Raw genomic sequence first — 22,627 nt, 5'->3', positions numbered from 1 at the left:
AAATACTGACAAATTTCTTATCATTTACAGCACAAAACTACATAAATGAATATAAAACTTACCATCTCAGATGGGGGAGAGGAGAGTGGAACGTGCCCTGGAAGTTTGGTCTCAGCTTTGGATTGCTGCCTAGTAGTTCATCGACGCTTAGAGTCGGGTGCTGATGTGCTGCCACCGTGTCTCTTACTTTGCACCTTCTTACCTCCCTTCTTCGATTGAGCTTGCAAGTTCCTCTTTGGTGCCATTATATAGTACAACCTATAAATGTACATTGACAACATTAATAAATTTTTATCTACCTTTAACCACATTGTCAACTATGTATACATATATAAATATCTGCAATCCTCAATTTCATACGCTCTCTTCCTAAGGATATTGTGTATGCTATCTACAAAACATTTACTGAACATTTACTGTATAGCAGTGTGTTTACTTCTAACTTTTCTATCTTCTTCTTCTTCTTTATTTATTTTTTCTTTTTTGGGGATAAAGTGTTTGCGTGTTTGCTTCTAGCTAACCATGTACCTAAAATTTTATGCAACGATCTTCTCTCTCTCTGTCTCTCTCTCTCTCTCTCTCTATATATATATATATCTATACCTTTAGAAAGAACTAACAATTAACAACAAGTACTAACTCTGGAAATCTCAACTTCAAATCTAATTAATCATAAAGTATTTTTCTCTTATCTCCAAGTATTGATTTTTAGTAATAAATTACCCTAGCAAAAAGGAAGAAGAAAAAACTTAAAAGAAAAAAAAAGTCTGAAAAGCAACTAAGATTTCTAATGTAGCTATAGTCTAAAGTGGGGTTTTAATAGAGCAACCCACAATTGTGGCCAATTATGATGCTACATGCAGAAGCAGATAAAGTGAAATATTGAAATGACTGGAGAGGAAGTAGTCAATTCACCCAAAAAGAAAAACAAGAAAGTGAAGTATAGAGATGGAAAACTACATAGAAGCTACGCAACAGATAGATTGTTATAAGCCAATCAAAAGTAGTCCTTAGACTATATATATACATATCATATTCATGTTATATTTAATTATTTCTTAACATACAATATATGTCTAAAAAATGTGCATAGAAAGTTGCAGACTATAATATGAACATATAGGTTAAGTTGAACTACAACATGTCCACCATTTCTATATGAGTATGTCAACTAATATAGCTACATCTCTTCCCCATACTGCTTGTGTTTAACCTGATTTGGTTATAAAAGCTCAAACCTACTGACACCTATATATGCTATACAAATCATTCACTTTATATTTATTTTATCTGTATAATTAGTTTAGGGTCAAGGATTTATCTGTATACAAATAATAAAAGAAAAATAATTAGTTTCTTAAGGGTCAAGTACATTTTTATAAAAATTCTTCTTTTCAACCCACAAAAGTAGTTTTCTAGACAGAGTTTGAGTATCATTTACTAGTGAGATAACACCTTTAACTTTAGGATTTATACTTCGATCAGGGTAAAAATCCTTATATCCCTAAGTTGTAACAAATATATATATACATATATTATGTTTATTTATTACAAACTAATATTATTCTTTATCAAATTCATTGATTTCCCTGCCTTCATCCTTTATTTATTTTCCATGCTCAGGGATGTCGATGGAACCAAAAAAAAAAAAAAATTAAAAATTTAAAAAATTAAAAAACGACTTGTCGTTTGGGTGTCGTTCCTCCCAGATGGCATGTCGTTCGCTCCATCTTCAACCTTTAGCCAAGTTGACCCGAACCCGCTTGAATAGGTCCCGATCCGATTTTTGACCCGGTTATTTCTCCCACCTCTGGCCACTGTTTAAGGCCAAACCGGTCTCCTTTTTTTCATCTCTTCATTTCCTACTGATACCCAGTATCAATCTATCCTAAAACCTAGGTTATAATCTCTTCCATACAAAAACCTAAATTTCAAATAAATTTCAAAAATTTCACATTTTTAACCGGTTCTAAACACAAATCAAAAGTTTCAATGTATCAGATCGTACTAAATTTGTAAGTATTTAATGGTAAGGCAACAAATAAACACAAAAAAAAAAAAACCCACACAAATCCACGGCAAGGCAACAAATAAACACAAAAACAAATTCACAGGGTCACGGCAAGGCAAAAAATTAACACAAAAACAAACCCACACCAGTCCACGGCAACAAATAAACAAAAATATTAAAACAATTACCTCAAACGTTCAAGGGTGCTGAGATGAGATGAAGTTTTATTTTTTTGTTTTTTCTTTGTATTTTTAAGAGTGCTGAGATGAAGCTTCCTTTGTTTTTTCCACGGCAAATTTTGTTTTTTTGTATTTTTGTGTATTCTTATAAAAACAATTACTTTATGTACTTTGTTTTTTTTTTTTTTTTATAAAAAGTAGATTTTTGTTCTTTGTTTGTTTAAAACATAAAAGGATCTGAGTTTTTTTTTTTTTTTTGTTTTAAGCAAAACCAATGTGGAGTGGAATTGATTGATACCCAAGTCATTTTTTATTGTTTTAAAATTAAAATAGATATTGAAGGATAGAAAAAAAATAATAGCAAATGAAGGAACAAATATCATTAAGGTCATCCTGAAAGGGATATTGGGCCAAATTCCCCTTTCCTAAATGCAATGTTCATGGCTCCCAAGCACAGGAACATCCAACTCAACGGCTTCATGACTTACAGTCAAGCAGTACCATTACATGTTTGTAATTTCTAGAATTTTAATATAAAACATAATAAAATTAAATATTTTAATTATAATTTATTATCTAAAATGGATGTGATCATTGTCATATATTTAGGTATATATATGGTTTTCATAAATTTTTTCACATCTCCTCCAAATTATCACGTTGTGCCATTTTATTCCAATCAAGTATTTTTAATGGATGAATTTGATGAAATTAATTTAACTGGAAGAATTTGATGAGATTAACTTAACTCTTGTACCTTCGTTTATAAACAATTTTGTTATATTTTACTTTTGCGTAGCGTGTTTGATTATTTTGGCCTAATTTACTAGAGAAAATTGCATATATTAAAACAAAAAGTGATAAAAAACAATAATACAGAGACATTGTAAGGAAAAATCTATAATTTAAGGACAAATTGAAAAATATATCATAGAACTAAGATTTTGCAAAATGCAGCTGCCATTAATACCCAATGCGATATTATCTACGAGAAGCAAACAATTAAGTTTTAATCCTATTGCAAAACATCTAAATTTTGAAGAAACTTGCACAAACATTGTCAAAGAAAAAGTAAAGCACCAAAATATATTAGCCATAATTTATAGAAGGGCACAAATTCGAAGGAATTTGATCTGAGTCTGTCAATTGAGCAACAACAATTATGCACAAAATTAGTCATAATTTTTAGCAACTGAGGTTATGATAGGCCATATGACATTATCACTTCAATACCTTCTTTCCGTTTAAGGAAAAAAACAAAAATAAATAATAAAAATTATTTTTCAAATATTAGTAAGGGGTGTTAGGCTTTGTTTTTACTAGAAAAACTTTTGAAAAATAAGTTGTTTTATGATTCCAAAAATAGAAAAATAGCATAAAAGTTGCTTTTCTGCAGAGCTGTTTTCAATTACTCTGAACAATTTGTTATTAGAGTATCTCTCATGCTTGAATTACTAAAGGTGTGCTTGGAAATGCTTTTTAATAAGTATTTATTTTTGAAAGCACTTATTTTTGTAAGATTTTTACTGATAAAACTTCATAAAATAAATAGTACAATGTTTAACTATGCATAATGAAAAATATTTTTAAATTAATTTTTGATATTTTTATGTTTTAATTAATGCATTTAATGTTTATTTTTTTAAATCCTAAGCATTCATTTGAAAAAGTACCATTGTGCTTCTACTTAATTTTTTTGGCAGGAAGTACTTTTCATTATTTTTTGTCAAATATGATCACATGTATTTTTTTTTTTTTTTTTTTTTTGGCGGCTCTTGAAAGCACTTGTTGGAACTCTAAAAACACATTATTTTTTCCCACATAAAAAATATGGAAAAAGGCTTGTAGAAGCATACAGCATTTTGGCCAATCTTAGAAGGTTAAATAATTTTTTTTTAAAAAAAAAGTCCTAAGATGCTATATAAATTCATAAAACTATAAAAAAAAAATGTTCTTCATTATCTATCTTTCAAGGAATGAAAACAGTAACTTATAGTTTCATTCCTTTTAAGTTACTGTCAATCCAATTTCATTAGAATTTTATGGAAAAACTTGTATGGCGATCTACATTTTGGATGACACATTTTATTTAAATAAAATTTTAAAATTTTTGTTTTAAAAGTAAATTCCAAATAAAAGAAAAGCCTATCCATAAAATTTATAATAATATTTTAGTGGTTGATTGAAGGGGGGAAAACAAATATTGAAATTTCTTTTCCAACCTTATTCGTTGGTTATAATTGACATAAATTTTATGTCGATTATAGATAGTGCAAAAATAAAATTTGCAACTCTGTGATTTGGGATTGGCCCCTTGAGAAATTTGCTTAACTATCTGTAGAAACATGCTTTTTTTCTTTTTTCTTTTTTCTTTTTTTTTGAATTTTGTTGCTGGTGATCAGTAATATTCATTATTTATATAAAACGAAACTTCGTCTTGTTCATTTTTTCGTAATACTGTCTCTCTCACTACCCAACCCAAGTTTATATTATATTTGTAATTGACCTTCATTTTGACTTTTTAGACCCTCACAGCGCCGCATAAAAGCCTTTGGTTCGTTTATCAAACTTCGGGTACTCACCGACTCTGATTCTCATTCACCCACTCACTCCCTTTGTCTCGGACGAGCTCTCTCTTCAACGGTGACGTTTTTCAGGTATTTCTCCATTTCTCTTACACCCCTGTGTATCTTTCTTTCACTCATTCATTTTAACAGGCACTTAATCTCTCATACTCTCATTTTCAAAAAAGTTTGGATGTTCGGAATAGATACTAAGATTAAAAATCCTCTTTTAAGAACTTTATTCAGTTTTATTGTAATATTGGAACCCCAATTTATTATTGATATGGTAAAGAAATCCAGGACTATTTTTAAGGTATTAATTCAATCTTTGCTGAAATGAACTTGTATGTTTTCTTTTTGGTTATGGTGAATAAACATAATTTGCTCAACAAAGAAAAGATGCTTGGTTTGACGGCTGCTCATGGGACCAACTTAGTTAAGACTAGACATTCTTTTACTCGGAAGACAGAGACTGACCTGTTGCTCTTCTCTGAAAACCAAGGAAGGCCCAATTGTTTTTGTTCTTCTTATACTTTTGCGGTAATTTCCTATCTATATTCACCCTTTTTTCAATCCCTTCTCTTTTACATCTGTTGTTCATGTATTTTTATCATTTAAGGTTTATGTTCTTGTTTATGGCATGTAGTCTTGCTCAGTTAAGTACACATCGTTGATACCTTCAAGTAGTTGTTCAATCAAAAGTATGGATGCTAAGGCCGCAGCAGCAGCAGCAGAGACTCATTTTGCTCCGAAGCCTGACTCTGAATCCCCATCCTCTAGTATGACTTGTTGTCTTGGATTTACAGTTTTCCATATTGATACACGCTTTTGTTTAAAAAAAAAAAAAATGAAAGTTGATATTTTCCCCCATGTTGTGGTGCCAAATAATAGCTAATTGTTCCATGTTTTGGACCACATGAACGAGCTTCTCATTAATTTTAAACATCTATTTTCCTCACCGTTTAAATAGTTTCACTGGTTTACACAATTTTGTTCTTCATTTCAGGTAATAAGCCTAATAAGCAGGTACTAATATCAGTATCAGACAAGAAAGATCTCCTTTTCTTGGGAAAAGGGCTTCAAGAATTGGGGTAAGTTTGCATGCATAATTTTTATTGTCAAAATGCTAACATCTCATCTAAATTAACATAGGAGGATCACTAGATAACTACAGTACATTATCTGTTATCCTGTAGATATAATATTATTTCAACTGGAGGAACAGCTTCTGCTTTGGAAAGTGCTGGAATATCTGTTACTAAAGTGGAACAACTTACCGGTTTTCCAGAGATGGTAAGTTCATCTTTTTATCTATTGTAGCGTGGTGTCCTTAGATCTTTATAATTTACAGAAAGCACCAGTCCATAGATGCTTTCATGACTTGTTTTTATCAAGCTAAATCGTAGCATATTTTGACAATCATAACCCTGAAAAGTTTATTATAACATTTTCAAAAATATGGACTTTATTTCTCTATGAAGTCTCAAATACTTCTGTTATTAAGTGGAAGAGTTTTGATCTTCATTTTTATTGTCACTGCATTAAAAGCTACGATTTACCCACCTGCTGTTTTATATGTAGCCAATTTTGCATGCACTTCTTTGACTGTTTTGGTGTCGATGTGTAAATCAAATCTGATTAATATTCATGTTGCAGCCTCCTTAGAGTAGTTCATTAAATCTCGTCACTATTCCCCCATGTACAGTTAAATAGATTCTTCAAATCTTGTGTATTTAATAATTTACATTATTGGATTATCCAATTTTTGGTTAATGTAAAATTTTTAGGTTAAAGCATTTTAAAATATAGTAGCTAGTTTTGGATAGTCTGAAGTCTTATGATGAGATACATTTTTAGTCCCTTCACCTCCAAATAGCCCCATCCCCTAAGAGAGGTAGAGAGAAGGCAGGATTTTTCTCTGCTGGATAAACTCTTATAAAGAAACCTTGAGATTCAGCTTATTAGCTCTATTCCGTGAATTATAAACATAATTTGGTTGTTTTACTGCAGCTTGATGGTCGTGTAAAAACTTTACATCCTCACATACATGGTGGTATTTTGGCTGAAAGAGACAAAAAGCATCACATTGATGCTCTTAATGAGCATGGAATTGGTGAGCTATGCGATAAACTCTTTTAGCATGTTGCATGAATCTCTTTTTCGTCTTCTTCCCTCCCTGTTCCTGTATCCTTCCTTCCCTATTTCTTGCAGTGAGTAAACATGTTCTATAGCTGACTTTGTTAAAATAAATGTACAGGTACATTTGACGTCGTGGTTGCAAATTTGTACCCTTTTTACAATAAAGTTACTTCAACTGAAGGAATTGAGTTTGAAGATGGAATTGAGAACATTGATATTGGTGGTCCTGCCATGATAAGAGCTGCTGCAAAGGTATCTGCCAGCACTGCTGTTGTACTGTTGCTCAGCTAATTCTAGAATCAATAGGGTTCTTTGAACATATGGCATATAGGCACTAGTTTTCCTCAATCATCATTGAAACTAGTAGTTACAAAAACATCTTTTGGCTGATCTTTCGATTTTGAGGGGGAAACAACACAAAAAGCCGGATATTGGACCTGTTTGGTTTAAAAACAGTTTTTGAAAATCATGAAATGTGAGAACATGGTGAAAATACACTACAAAACTAGTTTTCTAAGGAAGGAATAGAAAAATCAAAATCAAGCTGGAAATTATGAAATATTAGTGTGACGTTTTCAATTTTTCCTTTCTGCTATCAATAAATAAATTATGGAAAAACTGGAAGACAATGTATTTGTTTCTTTTTCAGCTATTGGGATTGAAGAAAGGTTAGACATATTCATTTTACTTTACTCCTATATTTTTGCACCATTATTTTTATTTTCTGCTTGTATGTGTGCATGTTGTGCTCCTGCTTCTGTTAGTCTTTTTTTACAAGTACTTATTACTCATCCGAAAAAAGAAGAAGCAATTTTTAGTTTATTTCAAGCTTTATTTTGAACTGCATTTGGCTTTGTCAAGAATATAAGACAATTTACTGAATATGGCTTCCTTTGCGAATTGTGTTGTACTGCATATAGCATGATTAAGAAACTTGAAGCTTTTTGAATTGTTGTCGAATCCTGTGGAATAAGGCTACCCATTAGTGCATAAGCCACAGTGTTCTGAAAGGCATCACAACCAAACAAATTACTATACTCATATTACAACTGAAATATAGTTTTCAAACAGAATCACAAGGATGTCCTGGTGGTTGTTGATCCAGAAGATTATCCTGCAGTCCTAGAATTTCTTAAAGGAAACCAAGATGATAAAAAAATTCGTAGAAAACTTGCATCAAAGGCCTATCAACTTTCTACTTTCTATGATTCTGCAGTTTCGGAGTGGTTGTGGAAGCAAACTGAGGGAGGTATGCATTTACTATAACTACATATTAATATATTATGGGAATGTAGTAGTCTAAGAATGCCAAGGAATGGTGTAGATTATGCAGTCTTTTGAATAACCATTTTGATGTTTAAGGAATGGAAAGGGTGACCAAGAGGGATTCTTAAAAAATTAAAATTACTTTATGTGTGTTCCTAGCACTTTTATTATGATGAGCTCTTAGATTAACTGCCTACTTGTCTGTTGGTAGACGAATTCCCTCCAAGATTAACAGTGCCTCTGACAATAAAAAGTCCCCTGCGTTACGGTGAAAATCCTCATCAAAAGGCTGCTGTTTATGTTGATAAGAGACTTGCTGAGTTCAATGCTGGTGGTATTGCAAATGCCATCCAACACCATGGAAAAGTGAGTAATGTTTCAAACTGAAATTTATGTTCATTGGTTTGCTATTCAGAATTCAATTTGTTTATTGTTTGTGGAGGATATTTTCCTTTGGCTATTGGATTTGACTGGAATTTAGGTTTTCTTGGGGATAAGCATCTATCTTTGTTTTTATATATGTAGTGACTTGGTGTATCTTGTATTGTAATGAAGAAACTTTAATTTTTGTATTGGAAATATAAAAGTTGAAATGCTTTGGATCACAAATTATTGTGTTTGGACCTGTCTCGTGGCATGTTTACCAAGTAAACGGGGGAATAAATGATGCCTGCAAGTGTCAAAGGGACCTGCAATCTCAAATCATATTATTACCTCCAATAAACTTCCTACTCAGAAATTACTTGTGCCTTGTTTTAGCATTTTTAGTTTGAAGTTGATCTTTAATTAATACAATGTTAATTATCTAAACTTTTTTTAAGGAAAAAAAAAAGTTTGGCTATCTTTTATCTATTGGGATTGGTTGGTATTCATGAATTGCATTTGCACATCAAATGAATGTATTAATTTCTGTGTTACGTTAACAAATAAACTTTCTTTGTTGGTATATACATCAGCTAAACCAAATTGTTCTTTTCTGTTGCACTTTTGCTTTTTGAGTGCAGGAGATGTCGTATAATAACTACTTGGATGCTGATGCAGCTTGGAATTGTGTTTCAGAGTTTAAAAATCCTACATGTGTGATCGTAAAGCATACAAATCCCTGTGGTGTAGCTTCACGTGATGATGTACTTCAAGCATATAGGCTTGCTGTGAAAGCAGACCCAGTGAGTGCATTTGGTGGTATTGTAGCCTTCAATGTAGAGGTTGATGAGGTGAGTTGTTGGAGATTTTCGAAAGCCATCTTTGATATCTTTGATGAGTTCAGTTTTAGGGAGTACTCATTAAATAATGTTCAAGTGTTTTGAGCATTTACTCTGCTTTTCATTTTTTTTTTTTTTTTTTCCTTTCTCCCTAAAAAAAGAAGGAAAAGAAAATTGAAATTGATGGTTACATTTTTGGCTTTCGTAGGCTCTTGCTAAAGAAATCAGAGAGTTTAGAAGCCCAACAGATGGTGAAACTAGAATGTTTTATGAGATTGTGGTTGCTCCTAAGTACTCGAAGAAAGGGCTTGAGATCCTCCGTGGAAAATCAAAGTCATTAAGAATCCTTGAAGCCCAAAAACATAAGAAAGGAAAGTCTTCATTTACACAGATTGGTGGTGGGTTTCTAATGCAGGAATCGGATGAATTGACTCCTGAAGATATCAAATTTAATGTTGTTTCTGACAAGGCCCCACAAGAAAGTGAGCTTCGCGATGCAGAGTTTGCATGGTTGTGTGTTAAGCATATCAAGAGTAACTCTATTGTAATAGCCAAGGTTGTTTTCCTTAATTTCTTTTTCCATATTATATATAATATTATTTCAATAATTGATTCATTTTCTGGAAAATGACCTGATCTTTGTCATTTGGACAGAATAACTGTATGTTGGGTATGGGAAGTGGGCAGCCAAACCGCCGGGAGAGTTTAAGGATAGCCTTGAGGAAAGCTGGAGATGAAGCAAAGGGAGCAGCTTTGGCTAGTGATGCCTTCTTCCCATTCGGTAATTACAAACCTATAATGCATGCATCTTTGTATATTCCTTATGCAACTTCAATTTTATATACTTAGCATGGTAGTATTTGGAGATGAAATCTAAAAATTACATTTCACCGGTTTTTGATCCTCAATGTTAAAGACCTTGAGTTGTTTTGAGTTTTCAGTCTTATAAATTGCAATTGCTCAATAGGTAATAGAGCCTTTACATTAATAATGATAATTGTTTTGAGATCAGCTTGGAAAGATGCTGTGGAAGAAGCATGTGAGAGTGGAATTGGTACTATTGCAGAGCCTGGAGGGAGCATCAGAGATGGGGATGCCATAGACTGCTGCAACAAGTATGGAGTTTCACTTCTTTTCACAAATGTGAGGCACTTTAAGCATTGATGTGCAATTTTCGATGCATTTTTCTTGGAGATTTAAGACTCGGCGTTGTGCCTTCGCGTTAGCTCTAGAGGTGGAATGAGAATAACTTGAAGGTTGAAAAATGAGTGTTCCTTTATTATTAGTGTTTTGTCTTTCGGTAGTCATGTTTTATGTTGGTTTGAACTATAGATTGAGACAATACGATTTCGAATATTTTTTCAATGGTATGATTTAGATGTTTAGTTTAAAAATTTTGTGTTAATTTTGAAGTATTTGGATATAGTTTTCATTTAATTTATTATAAATGTCATTTTTTTTTTTTTTGGTGGTTTCTGTTACAATATTAAGTCGTGTCAAAAAAAACAAAATAAAGAAAAAAAGAAAAAAAAAAAGGAAAAAACTAATTAGCACATATCCGACATAAAATTGTACGTGTATGATAATTTGTTACCAATTTGTGTTAACGATTATTTAACCCCCAAAAAAAAAATTGTGTTAATGAGATTTTACATTAATTTAGTAAATATGTTTGAGATTAGTATTTCAATTGATTAGCTGAATAAGTCGTATTTGGATTGAAAAAAATGAAAGAATTTCAACACGATCAAGATTAAGGTTTAAAAAATTGAAACTATTAAGGTTTAAAAAATCAAAACTATCTTTGATATATTTGTTTTTTTGTGGAATAAAAACGAAATTTAAGTTTCAAATAAAAATGAAATAATATTTCCATAATATGCATTGAAATTTTTGAAATTTATTTATAATTTTTATGAAAATTTTGATTAAAATATCCATATCAAATTTTTAATAATTTGATTAAAAGATCTATAATTTCCATGAAAATTTTTATCGAAATGCCAAAAATATCCATGGAATTTTTAAATTTTATTGAATTTTTTCAAAAATATATATAAATATTATTGATATTTAGTAAAAAATTTTATCAAATTAATTTCATTGATAGTTTTTTTAATCTTTTAATTACCTTTTAAACATTTAGTTATATAAACAAAATAAAATGAATTAAATTGAATAACATTAATAAGTTATATTTATTGAATATTGATAAAGTAAAAATATGACTTGAAGAAGAAAATCATTAAGACTTGGATCCAATAATAATATTTGAAACTATAATGGAAGATGATGATGAAGAGGGCAACCAAATGTACCAATGGATTAGAGATATTTATTTAGATGATCATGAAGGGAATTCTAATCCAAAAATTGCTCAATAAATTGAAAAAAAGTTAATAAATGTTCAAAAAGTAATTGTTGAAAAATTAAATTCTAACAGTGGTTATTCATTTCAGAGGCTTGTGAGATAGTCAACTAGAACTACTAGTGCTTGAGCTTGATAAGGTGATACGCATTCACAATTTGAGACTCTTAGTCACTCTAGCTTAAGTGGTGATAAGAGAATTTCAATAAATTATCTAGATTAGAAGTTTGAAAAGGTAGTGGTCAAAAGGAATTACTAAGTTGAGAAGTTTGATGAAGCCCATTTACTGGTGAATAATATTACACACATGCAACACAAGATGAAGATCATGGGAGTAGAGATGTAGGTCAAGAAATCGATGCTGTTGAAAAAAATTATATACGTAAAGAGAAATCTATAATGCAAATGTCACAACAAGAAGATGATTTGATTTCTATGAATTTTGAATCAATGAGGGTTGGAAGTCATTTTCATAACCCTTAATCAATGGATAATTATGAAATGTCATTAAGTAGCAACTCATGTGTACCATCTCAAATTTACCCATCAGATAGTAGTAGTTATGCATATAGTCAACCAATAATGTAAGATCCATATAGTTGATATATTAATAATTATATACAAAATTATCAGGGAGATACATCTTTTTATAAGTATTTTTCATATTTCACATTTCAAAATCAAAATGAGGAAGAGACCGATGATTTTCAACCACCCAGAAGTACTATGTGGTATTAAGATGATATTTATAAAATACAATGTAATTGTAATAATTTTTTTATATATTTTAGTTAATAAATAATTTTATCAAATATATATTTTTGACATATTTTTATTAATAATAATTTATCTATGGTTCTTAATTATTATTATAAATCAATTAACTAAGAAGAATATTATATCCATTTAATATTTTAGCAAGTTTTATAATCAATTTGATAATTGATAGATTAAATAAGCTAATTCTAAAGTTTAAATAAAAAATTTTATTTTTTAAAATAATTTTCATTATTTTTTATAATTTTTTTATCGATATTCAATATTTTTCGATATTTTCATGAAAATTTTTATATTTTAAATTCTGGATATTTTTCATCGATATCAATTTTTTGAACCTTTATCATGATACAATATAAATTCGTTTCCATGCAAAATGCCATTAGGCTTAGAAAAGTACACTTGTATAGGTCTAGCAACGTATCGTGTTAAATCGTGTTCGTGGCGTATTGTGTAGTATTCGTGTGGAATTAAATTAAATCAAATACAATTCGTTAAGTTTTCGTGTGAAAATAGATAGATCCGAACCCATTCGATAAATTATCGTGTAACCCGTTACCCAACCTGTTAACCTATTAACGATAAATATAAATTTAAAAATTTAAATTTCACTTAATTTTGAAATAATAAGATAATATTTTTTAAAAAAATTACAAAAATTCTTGATTGTTTTGAGATTTTTTAAAAATTAAACTAAAAAAAAAAACAAATTAATACATATTTAATAATAAATAAAGTAATTTTAATATTATAAAACTTATATAATTATCAAAATATTCTTCTTTAATGATCTAATAGGTTTATCGTATTTCGTATATTAAAAATATTAATTTATTAAATTTTATTGGATAATATTGATATAAACATAATATGTTGTCAATCTAAATTTATAAATTATCGTATGAATTTGTGTCGTGTAAAATTTTACTATGCCTACACTTGTACCTTCTCGATTTTGTGATTTTTGTACTTCTGCCTTTATAAGTGTAGAAAACTACGATTCCCAAGATTGCAGTATTTCGTTTTGATTTCGGCATTTTAGACAATTTTATTTCTTTTGTAATATTCGACATTTCTACTTTGTACACGGTTCTTAAAATTTTTTACATGGAGAGTTTCATATTTCGATATAAATACTATCAATCAATCTGTAATTAAGCAAATATATATTATATATATATACATATTAAAACGGTAAATATAAGAAATACTATTTATCATCGTTTAGAGCATTGATAAAAAAAAAAAAAATCTTTTTTTAATCATTAATAATAGAGCATAGTGATTTAACAATTTAATTGACTTTAATTGACTGACAGAGTATATTAATTTCACATGCCATTTCATAATTTAATTAAGTAATAATTAAACTTATTTATTTCACAGATTCAGATCATATTCTTTTATTTATTACTTATTTTTTTCTTTAATGACTATTGGTGGATTCCCTTCTTTGTGGAAGATATGAAGGTATAAACACAATTTAATTTTTCTTTTCAATAAAGTTTCATCCAAATTATTAATTCTGTTACCAATTGAAAACAATAATAATTCTATCAATTTTTTACACCTCACTAAAATTCAGGTTTTTGAAAAAGAAAGATCAAATGGTTACTATAGAGCTAGTGCATTTGTGACAGGAAACACATTTTCAGCCTTGCCATAAATGCTAGTCATTTCAATTGATTCCTGGATCATTATCGTATTACGTTCATGGGCTTCAAAAGGGATATCAACATTTCTGATACTTTGTTTGTGTGTTATTTGCTTGAATGATGTTGGTTGAGAGCTTGATGATGATTATAGCTAGTCTTGTGCCAGATTTTCTTATGGAAATAATAGCAGGAGCTGTGGAGTTCAAGCACTTATGATTTTGGGTGGTAGATTTTTCAGATTGCCAAAAGATCTTCCTGATATCTTTTGGAGATATCCTCTGTTTTACAGGGCTTTCCACAAGCATGCCTACCAAGGAATGTTCAAAAATGAGTTTGAAGGTTTAGTAAACCTTAATGATCATGTTGGATCAGGACAAACTACTATAAGTGGTGAAGAAATTTTGAATAATAAATGGCAAGTGGAACAGAGTCAACTCAAAGTTGACCTTGCTATTTTGCATGGGATGGTTCTTTTATATAGAATTTTGTTTTTGATGATCATTAAGATAAAGGAGAAAATCAAGACCGGTAGAATGACTTTCAGGGCAGTTACTCCTAAGCCAGACCGTACAGGTTATGGAGAATCCCATTGCTATAGAGATTAAACAATGGAAATAACATTATTATATAAAGGGAATGTATGTAATACATAAATTAAGCAGTGAAAAGTTTAGTTATTACTTATAATATATCAAATATGGAATGTAATATATAGGATAGTGCTTATGGTTCTGTCGATAACTCAATATCTATTTTCAAAATTGAGTTGTATTAAGGTTATTAAACCAAAAAGAACACACTACTGTGCAGGCCAAATTTTCTTGTTTGAACATAAAATTTACATGCTTTATAATGCCTTTGAAGTCTTATAAACATTATTTTGAATCTAAGTAAATTACAAATGGATATTCTTATATAATATTGATAAGTTTAAGAAATGTGTGTAACCCTTTTGTAGGTCCAGAAAGATAATATGATAATGCCTTATGAATTTTGTCACTGTTCATAAAATTCAAGAAACTGATGCTCCCAAAAAAAAAAAAAAATTAAGTGCAAATTCTATAAAAATTTTAAAATGATATTAGATAAATAATAATAATAATAAAACAGCTAGTTCTGAAAAAGTTACAGTACATATCAATATTCTACTAAAAAAAAAAAAAAATCTATTTCTTAAAAAAAAGATGAAATATTATAGAAAATCTTGAATCACTTTTTAATAATGTTCTAAAAAACGTTGTCTAACCTAAATATACTGCGTCTAGATAAAGTCTTGCATGATAATAAAATTAAAAAAAAAACTGTCAATATTGTGTTGATTGCTTAATGAGTGCCAAGGAGCCAAAAGGCACAAGTCTTTTTTTCAATTTTTATAAAAAAATTTTAAGATTATTTTTTTAGAGAAAAGTAAAAATTCATAAAAAAATTAGAAAAAAAAATAAAAAATAAAAAATAATGTTAGAAATGGAAACTGGAATCCAATAAAAAATTAAACAAGAATTATTTGGATTATATATATATATATATATATATATATTAATTAATTAGACTACAATGATAACTAAAATATATATTAATCTAAAGTATTTATTAATTTAAAATTTATTAAATAATTATAAAATTATAATATATACTGTTAAAATTAATTTCTGTTGAAAACTTATACTTGTTAATTTGTATTTATTGAACATATAATAGCGGTATAAGTTTATACATATTTTAATATTCAAACTATAAATTATTTTGTTTTTTTAATAGTTATATAATAATTAAAATTATAATATAATAGTAAAATGCATTTCTTATGCCTGGGTTTAGACTTTAGATAAACACGTAGACTCATAAGATTTATTATTAACCTCCCCGACTTGCGACAGCTTGGGATGCGGGACCCATGATCATGTTATGTGGCATCTCATATGAGGAAACACATCTTATCTAAAAACTGTTCGGACAGAGAGAGAGAGACACTTGCACAACGAAGTAGAGTTTTCACTGAAAAAAAAAAAAAAAAAAATGAATATCAACCATGGCGAAGAGTTATGATTCATTTTGCCTTAACCCACCACCACTCTCATATTCTTCTTCTTCTTGTTTTAGCATATAATTGTTGTCACTGTTCACAGGCACAGATGAATTTCTTCGTTTTTGTGCTCTTCAGTTATGACTAATTTGGGGTGCTTCTTCACTTTTTCATTGACAATGTTTGCTCAATTTTTTTATTTTTATTATTATTTTTGGAGTTTTTAAGTGTCAATACCTTATGTTCACGCCAGGTTTAAACCTTTTTCTTGGTTTCTTGTAGATAATATTGTATTTGATATCAATGGCTGCTGCAATCTGCGCTCTTAGTTCAGGTTCTGGCCTGAAGAAACTGGATGAGTTCCTCCTGAAGCAGAGTATTTTAACAAGGCAAGCTGAAGTTCCCATTATTTTTTTCTATGTTTCCAACATTACCGGTATATGGGTTTTTGTTCTGGTTTTCATAATGGGGTTTAACAAAAATTTGAGAAATTTGGCAATTTTTACTTTTTCATTTCTTGCTAAATGGTGAAGGTCCTCTTTTGAGTTGGAATTTTTAGTTTCTGAACACACATGATCGTTGTTTTTATTTCTGAAGGAATCAACAATACGTATATACGAGTTCAATTTCCATTTTGGCATTATTGATTTCGGTCATATAATGTTTACTAATATGAAATAGATATTTGGTCCAATAAGCGTTTCTTGGACAGTATTAACTTATGCAGAAAATTCATAAGGGTTATAAAAGTGTTACAATTCAGTATTAAATTCTTTGATATGTTTGGTTAATCGTCGAGCCAAAGCACACTAACAAATGAAAATCATTGTCAAGCTTCAAATTCTGTCAAAAAATGGTACTGCAATCGAATCATCGTTGAAGCTGAAGTTATGTTGCCTTCTTGTCCAATTTGGTGTTGATTTATAACAACAATTTGCCTTACTTTTGGTGTGATTATGAAGACGGAAAAAGAAAATAAATGGTCTGTTCTTCTGAAATTACTGCCGCTTTTTGTCCCCCAGGCCTTATCTTGGCTCAAAACCCTCATCGTGTCTTTGCAATTATGCTCAACATGGTCTTAGTAGCACATATAGAAGACAACTAGAGGTCAAGCAATGGAACCCTGGCCGACGAGTTTGTTATGTTAGTAACGAGACAGATTATTCTGATACTATTCAGGAGGACAAAGAGGAGGATATTTCTAAGGTGACCTTGATATGGAGGGCGATTAAATTGCCAATATACTCCGTTGCATTGATTCCTCTCACAGTGAGTATATTGTATTTTCTAAATGTTTCTACCAAAATTGTTTGAGAATTCTCATTCTGTTATGAAAAGATCATTGTTAACCTCATAAAGGATGGTGAATCTTATTTGTTTTTCTTCTAAGCATACAAGCTTTGTAACTTTTAATCTTGAACTTCAACTGTATTGGATTTCAATTGTGGTTTTCCTTTTTAGTTTAAGTTAATGGATGGCATACAAACATTCTCTCTGTGTTCACTGATTTACAGTTCTTTTGTAACTTACACTTCAAAAGTTTTGATAATCAGGTAGGTAGTGCAGCTGCTTATTTGCAGACAGGCATATTTTCAGCTGGGCGTTACATTTTTGTTCTTATTTCATCCGTTCTTATTATTACATGGCTAAATTTAAGGTAAAAATTATGCCTAATTTTGTTCTTATGTACATGCTGAATCTGAGAAACCCAAGTGAAGATCTTTTATATAGTGACTTTATGTGTAGAAGATTGATTACTCCCTTTATTTTTTTCGTTTTTCTGGATTCCTTTCTGCTTTAGATTTCCTTTAGTATCTAATTTCGCCATTTGAAGACTATTCAAATTTGTTAATCCCTGCTGCTATCCGTTGAATCATTAAAATTCTTTTGTGCTGTCTAAAACCTGAAAACTCTTATATGTTGTCCACTTGCAGCAATGATGTCTACGATTTTGATACAGGAGCAGATAAGAATAAAAAAGAATCAGTTGTAAACCTTGTTGGCAGGTAAGTTTAATTCCTATCTCAATTTTCTGTATTCATAATTCGTTTTATTTCTACTTTTTTATTTGTGTTATTTGTATTTTATAAGCCGTACAGGGACCTTTGTAGCTGCCTACTCATTCCTTGCTCTTGGCTTCATATTGCTCATTCGGGCGTCCATTGAGGCAGGAAATAAACGTGCAATATTATTACTTGCATGTGCAATCATTTCTGGTTATATATATCAGGTAAGAGGAATGAACTTTCTTTCTTGTTCGGTTTGCTTTAGAATCTAAAATTTTGAACTTGCTTTCTTGACAAAGTCATTTGGTTAGCCTACGTTACTATGAGAATCACTGCTAGAGGATGCAACCCACTTTCCAATAGAGTTTAAGCCGAAAGGCTCAGTCACAATAACATTGAATTTATATTGTGCGAAAAATAAATTTACCTATCCTGGTTTTCATGGGAAATACTGTGTTTAATATCTGTTCTAATGCTAAGTGCAGTGCCCACCATTCCGGTTAAGTTATCAAGGATTGGGAGAGCCTCTATGTTTTGCAGCATTTGGTCCATTTGCAACAACAGCTTTTTACTTATTGCAGGGCAGCTCGAGGTGAAATAAGCTGATTGAACTATTGCACTAGTTTTATATTTCAGTTTTCTAAGTACAGCATTTAATTCCTATTATTTCAACAGTGGGACGAACAATCTTCCCTTGAGCGGTTCAATTCTTTCTGCATCTTTCCTTGTTGGCCTCACAACATCCTTAATTCTTTTCTGTAGTCACTTTCATCAGGTAGATTTGTTATTTATCCTTTTCTTATATTGTGTGAGTGTTAACATACAACAATTTTAGCTATTCTAGATCAATGTGTATCCGTGTGTCAACTAATACAAATGTTTGCAACTCAGATTGAAGGAGATAAGGCTGTCGGGAAAATGTCTCCTTTGGTAAATAAATATGCTTGGCCAAGCTCTTAAGTTGTTTAAACTTAACCAGAAAAGACTGATACAGTTGTTTTATTTGTCTTTGATTGGAATGTAGGTTAGAATTGGTACACAAAGAGGTTCAGGTGTAGTGAAGTTGGCAGTCATAGCACTATATATTCTTTTGTTTACTTGTGGTCTATTCAGCGCTCTTCCTCTTACATGCATGGTAAGTCATTCACAAATGTTGAAGTTGATGCTGTTGATGAATTAGACTTATTTCCATTCTCTATTTTGATTTTTATTTACTTCAGTTTCTCTGCGCACTGACCATGCCCATGGCAAAATTGGCGGTTAGCTTTGTTGAAGAGAACCACAAGGTTAGTATTAGACCTCTGTATGATAGATGCCTCAGCATTGCTTTTTCCTTTTGTTCATATCAAGTTAATAATATTTGATAACATGGCTCATGACTCATGAAACGAGATAGGTCCACTTTTTACTCCGAAGTGCAATGAAATGTATCTGAAAAAAGAATAATTTCTTGAAGTATTGTGTAACTAGTAATAATCCTGCAATTAGGTCCGCTGTTTCTAACAGCAAAATGGTTTTTCAAATTGATAAAATTAAACATTTTATATTAACGATAGCGGAAACTGATGAATTTTCAATACATGTAATTATGCCAAAAATTAAGGAGGTCAATGATATTTTTTTCCCTACGAAAAATAAACAGAGAAACTTGAAATTACTGGAAATTCAGATTCTAATCTTTTTGCATGCATTAGTATTTCTACATACTGTTTTCTAACCTTGCCTGTTGATGATTTACTTGACAGGACAAGCAGAAGATTTTTATGGCAAAGTATTACTGTGTTAGACTGCATACTTTGTTTGGAGCAGCATTGGCTGCTGGACTTGTGGTAGCTAGATTGGTTCCTCAAAGATATATGCCACAGACTATATTTTCTTAGAATTTATCTCCACGGATGACCAAATATTGGGTAATTATTAGAAAGATTTAGAATGTAGAGAAAGGGATACATAAATAAAACTAGTGAATTAAATGCATGCTATGGCACTGAAGCATGGCATAAGTTATAATTCTGTGGATCTTGAAAAAAAAAGATCACCTTTGGTTGTCTGGAATGGAGTGGAACATACAAATGAAATTAATGTTGGAATGCAAAAGCACAATCTATCAAACCAAACTTTTAGACAACAAACCACTAACGACTTTATTTGCGTTTTTATTTTTTGTTTATTTTAATGAAAACTGAAAGCGAAAAGCCGAACAGCTCAAAATTTTTTTTTTTTTAACGAAAGCAAATTTATTTTCTAGTTTCCAAAAAGGCTGAAGAACAAAACCTTAAAACCTTGAAACCAAAACCAAAAACAACACAACCAAATGGGAATTTTAACAGATATAACATAATTTATTCAGTTTACTGCTTTGCACATCTTCTCTGGTTTGTCCCTATTTATCCATGTAAAAGAAAATTGGATTCCGAATTTTAAATCCAAAAATGTTTTAAAAAGGGGGAAAAAGAAAAATCCAATACTGATAGCACTAAAATATATTTGTATACACCTAATTTTATAATAGATATAAATATATTTATATATGGTAAACCAAGGCTCCCATTTAAAAGGTTTACAAATGATTATTAGAAGTATTTTAAAATAAAAAATGAAAGTAATAACATTTATGTGAGTTTTTTAATATTAATTTATTTTTATCTTTTTTAATAAGGTTAATATTTATATGATTTGATGAAATAGATTTATAGATGATGAAATTTGGTGGATTAATTTCAACAAGTCCTGAAAAAATAAAATTGCAATAAACGCATTAATGGTTTGTCCAACCTAATTTGTTGGCAAATAATTGTTAATGACTTTAATGTATTTTCCAGTTTTTCCTTTAATAATTAAGAATATATATTTTCATTAAAAAAAAACAAATTGATATCTCTTTTTCTTTTGATGTAACATGAAAAATACTTCTGAAAATTAAAAAAATCTTCATTATATTCAAAGGTTTTTTTTTTTAAATATTATATTCAAAATAAATTGAGAATTTAATATATTGCATTGTAGTCTTTTTTATTTTTTCTCTCAACTTCTGATATGAATTATAATTTTATTTTATATATTTTTATAAAATATTTAATGTATAATTATTTTTTTAATAAATATTTTAATGTTAAACACTAAAACAACATTGAGTATAAAAATAAACTTTATATGAGTTGATGAAATAGATTTATAAATAATAAATTGGTGGATTAATTTCAACAAGTCTTGAAAAAATAAAATTGCAATAAATGCATTAATAATTTGTGCAATCTAATTTGTTGGCAAATAATTGTTAATTACTTTAATGCATTTTTCAATTTTTTCTTGAATAATTAAGAATATATATTTTCATTAAAAAAAACAAATTGGTATCTCTTTCTTTTTTGATGTAACATAAAAAATACTTCTAAAAATTAAAAAAAAAAAAAAACCTTCATTATATTCAAAAAAAATTTTTTTAAAAAAACAAAATATTATATTCAAAATAAATTGAGAATTTAATATATTACATTATAGTATTTTCTATTTCTTCTCTCATTTTCTGAAATAGAATTATAATTTTATTTTATATATTTTTATAAGATATTTAATGTATATTTGTTTTTTTGAATAAACACTTTAGTGTTAAATACTAAAACAACATTGAGTATAAAAATAAACAATACATATATATATATATATATACACGAATTCCTATGAGGCCCTATCTTCCTTTCTTGCCAAAGGCCCCATGTAAGCGTCAGCCAGCCCTGAACATGACTCTCTGTCGAGGAAAACAATGAACTTTGCCCAATATTCAAAGGAATATATGTCACATATCTATAAATTGGTTAATATCAATATCTAAAGGATAAGATTTTCCAAATTAATAATGTTTAATAAATCGAACAAGTCACGTGCCAAAAAAAAAGAAAAAAAAAAGAAAAAAAAAGGGGAGATAGGCACTTTTTTGACCTTCGAGAATTGAGATGACCCTTTTGCCTCAACCGATTGATTACATTGTTTGGCTTCGGATATTATTTACATATACACATATACATATATACAGAAATTCTATGGTGAGGACGGTCAGTATAAGGACAGCAGTATTAGTGATGATTTTTTATAGTATTAACGACGGTTTTTTAAAAAATCGTCATCAATACTATGAAAAACCGTCACAATACTGTAGTCCGCATGAGAACCGTCCGCACTATGAACGAACTGTACATATATATATATATATGAGTATTTTTATAATATACGCTATGTATATTATATATGTTGTATATATTATACAGTAAAAATCAATGTTCTTTTTGTAAAAGCTTTAGTTTAAGTATGATCTGCACTATAAAATATTTTTATATATATATTTTTTTTGCTCGAATTTTATTTCTAAAGATTGTTTATGGCTAAAGTCATCGATTCAGTCACATTCTTTTGTCGTCTGCAATATTATCCTCCATGTAT

At 29.6% G+C, this 22,627-nt stretch overlaps 2 protein-coding genes across 6 annotated transcripts; both read left to right on the top strand.

Annotated features, from left to right (window-relative positions):
• Positions 1-4,658: 4,658 nt before the first annotated feature.
• Positions 4,659-10,823, top strand: LOC107428568 (uncharacterized). 2 transcript variants are annotated; one of them, XM_016039120.4, is made up of 13 exons: positions 4,659-4,847; positions 5,154-5,294; positions 5,401-5,533; positions 5,761-5,845; positions 5,951-6,047; positions 6,765-6,867; positions 7,012-7,145; positions 7,965-8,142; positions 8,371-8,525; positions 9,164-9,373; positions 9,570-9,917; positions 10,016-10,142; positions 10,374-10,823. In XM_016039120.4, exons 2-13 carry the CDS (start codon positions 5,154-5,156, stop codon positions 10,523-10,525), a joined length of 1,863 nt encoding a protein of 620 aa, XP_015894606.3. In that variant the 5' UTR covers positions 4,659-4,847; the 3' UTR covers positions 10,526-10,823. The 2 variants fall into 2 exon arrangements, with proteins under 2 accessions (XP_015894606.3, XP_015894605.3); XM_016039119.4 differs by having other exon boundaries at positions 4,660-4,847; positions 5,149-5,294.
• Positions 10,824-16,133: 5,310 nt separating this feature from the next.
• Positions 16,134-20,240, top strand: LOC107428571 (2-carboxy-1,4-naphthoquinone phytyltransferase, chloroplastic). Of its 4 annotated transcripts, none has more exons than XM_025077887.3 (12): positions 16,136-16,321; positions 16,467-16,573; positions 17,207-17,453; positions 17,738-17,841; positions 18,119-18,190; positions 18,276-18,414; positions 18,676-18,782; positions 18,866-18,965; positions 19,082-19,120; positions 19,215-19,325; positions 19,411-19,476; positions 19,936-20,240. In XM_025077887.3, exons 2-12 carry the CDS (start codon positions 16,488-16,490, stop codon positions 20,068-20,070), a joined length of 1,206 nt encoding a protein of 401 aa, XP_024933655.3. In that variant the 5' UTR covers positions 16,136-16,321; positions 16,467-16,487; the 3' UTR covers positions 20,071-20,240. The 4 variants fall into 4 exon arrangements, with proteins under 4 accessions (XP_048319305.2, XP_024933655.3, XP_015894608.3 ...); XM_016039122.4 differs by having other exon boundaries at positions 16,136-16,365; XM_025077886.3 differs by having other exon boundaries at positions 16,137-16,338.
• Positions 20,241-22,627: the final 2,387 nt, after the last annotated feature.

The sequence above is a fragment of the Ziziphus jujuba genome, chromosome 12 (genome assembly GCF_031755915.1).
Source record: "Ziziphus jujuba cultivar Dongzao chromosome 12, ASM3175591v1".
NCBI lineage: Eukaryota > Viridiplantae > Streptophyta > Magnoliopsida > Rosales > Rhamnaceae > Ziziphus > Ziziphus jujuba.
This window is presented reverse-complemented; position numbering and strand designations above follow the sequence as displayed.

What these genes read in the sequence shown, in the direction of transcription:
- LOC107428568 (XM_016039120.4), top strand. Translation starts at nt 5,154, where the DNA reads ATGCTTGGTTTGACGGCTGCTCATGGGACCAACTTAGTTAAGACTAGA. An exon ending in GTGGAAGCAAACTGAGGGAG is followed by an intron (nt 8,143 to 8,370) that starts GTATGCATTTAC and finishes GTCTGTTGGTAG; the next exon opens with ACGAATTCCCTCCAAGATTA. An exon ending in ACTCTATTGTAATAGCCAAG is followed by an intron (nt 9,918 to 10,015) that starts GTTGTTTTCCTT and finishes TCATTTGGACAG; the next exon opens with AATAACTGTATGTTGGGTAT.
- LOC107428571 (XM_025077887.3), top strand. Translation starts at nt 16,488, where the DNA reads ATGGCTGCTGCAATCTGCGCTCTTAGTTCAGGTTCTGGCCTGAAGAAA. An exon ending in AAGCAGAGTATTTTAACAAG is followed by an intron (nt 16,574 to 17,206) that starts GCAAGCTGAAGT and finishes TTTGTCCCCCAG; the next exon opens with GCCTTATCTTGGCTCAAAAC. An exon ending in TCGGGAAAATGTCTCCTTTG is followed by an intron (nt 19,121 to 19,214) that starts GTAAATAAATAT and finishes ATTGGAATGTAG; the next exon opens with GTTAGAATTGGTACACAAAG.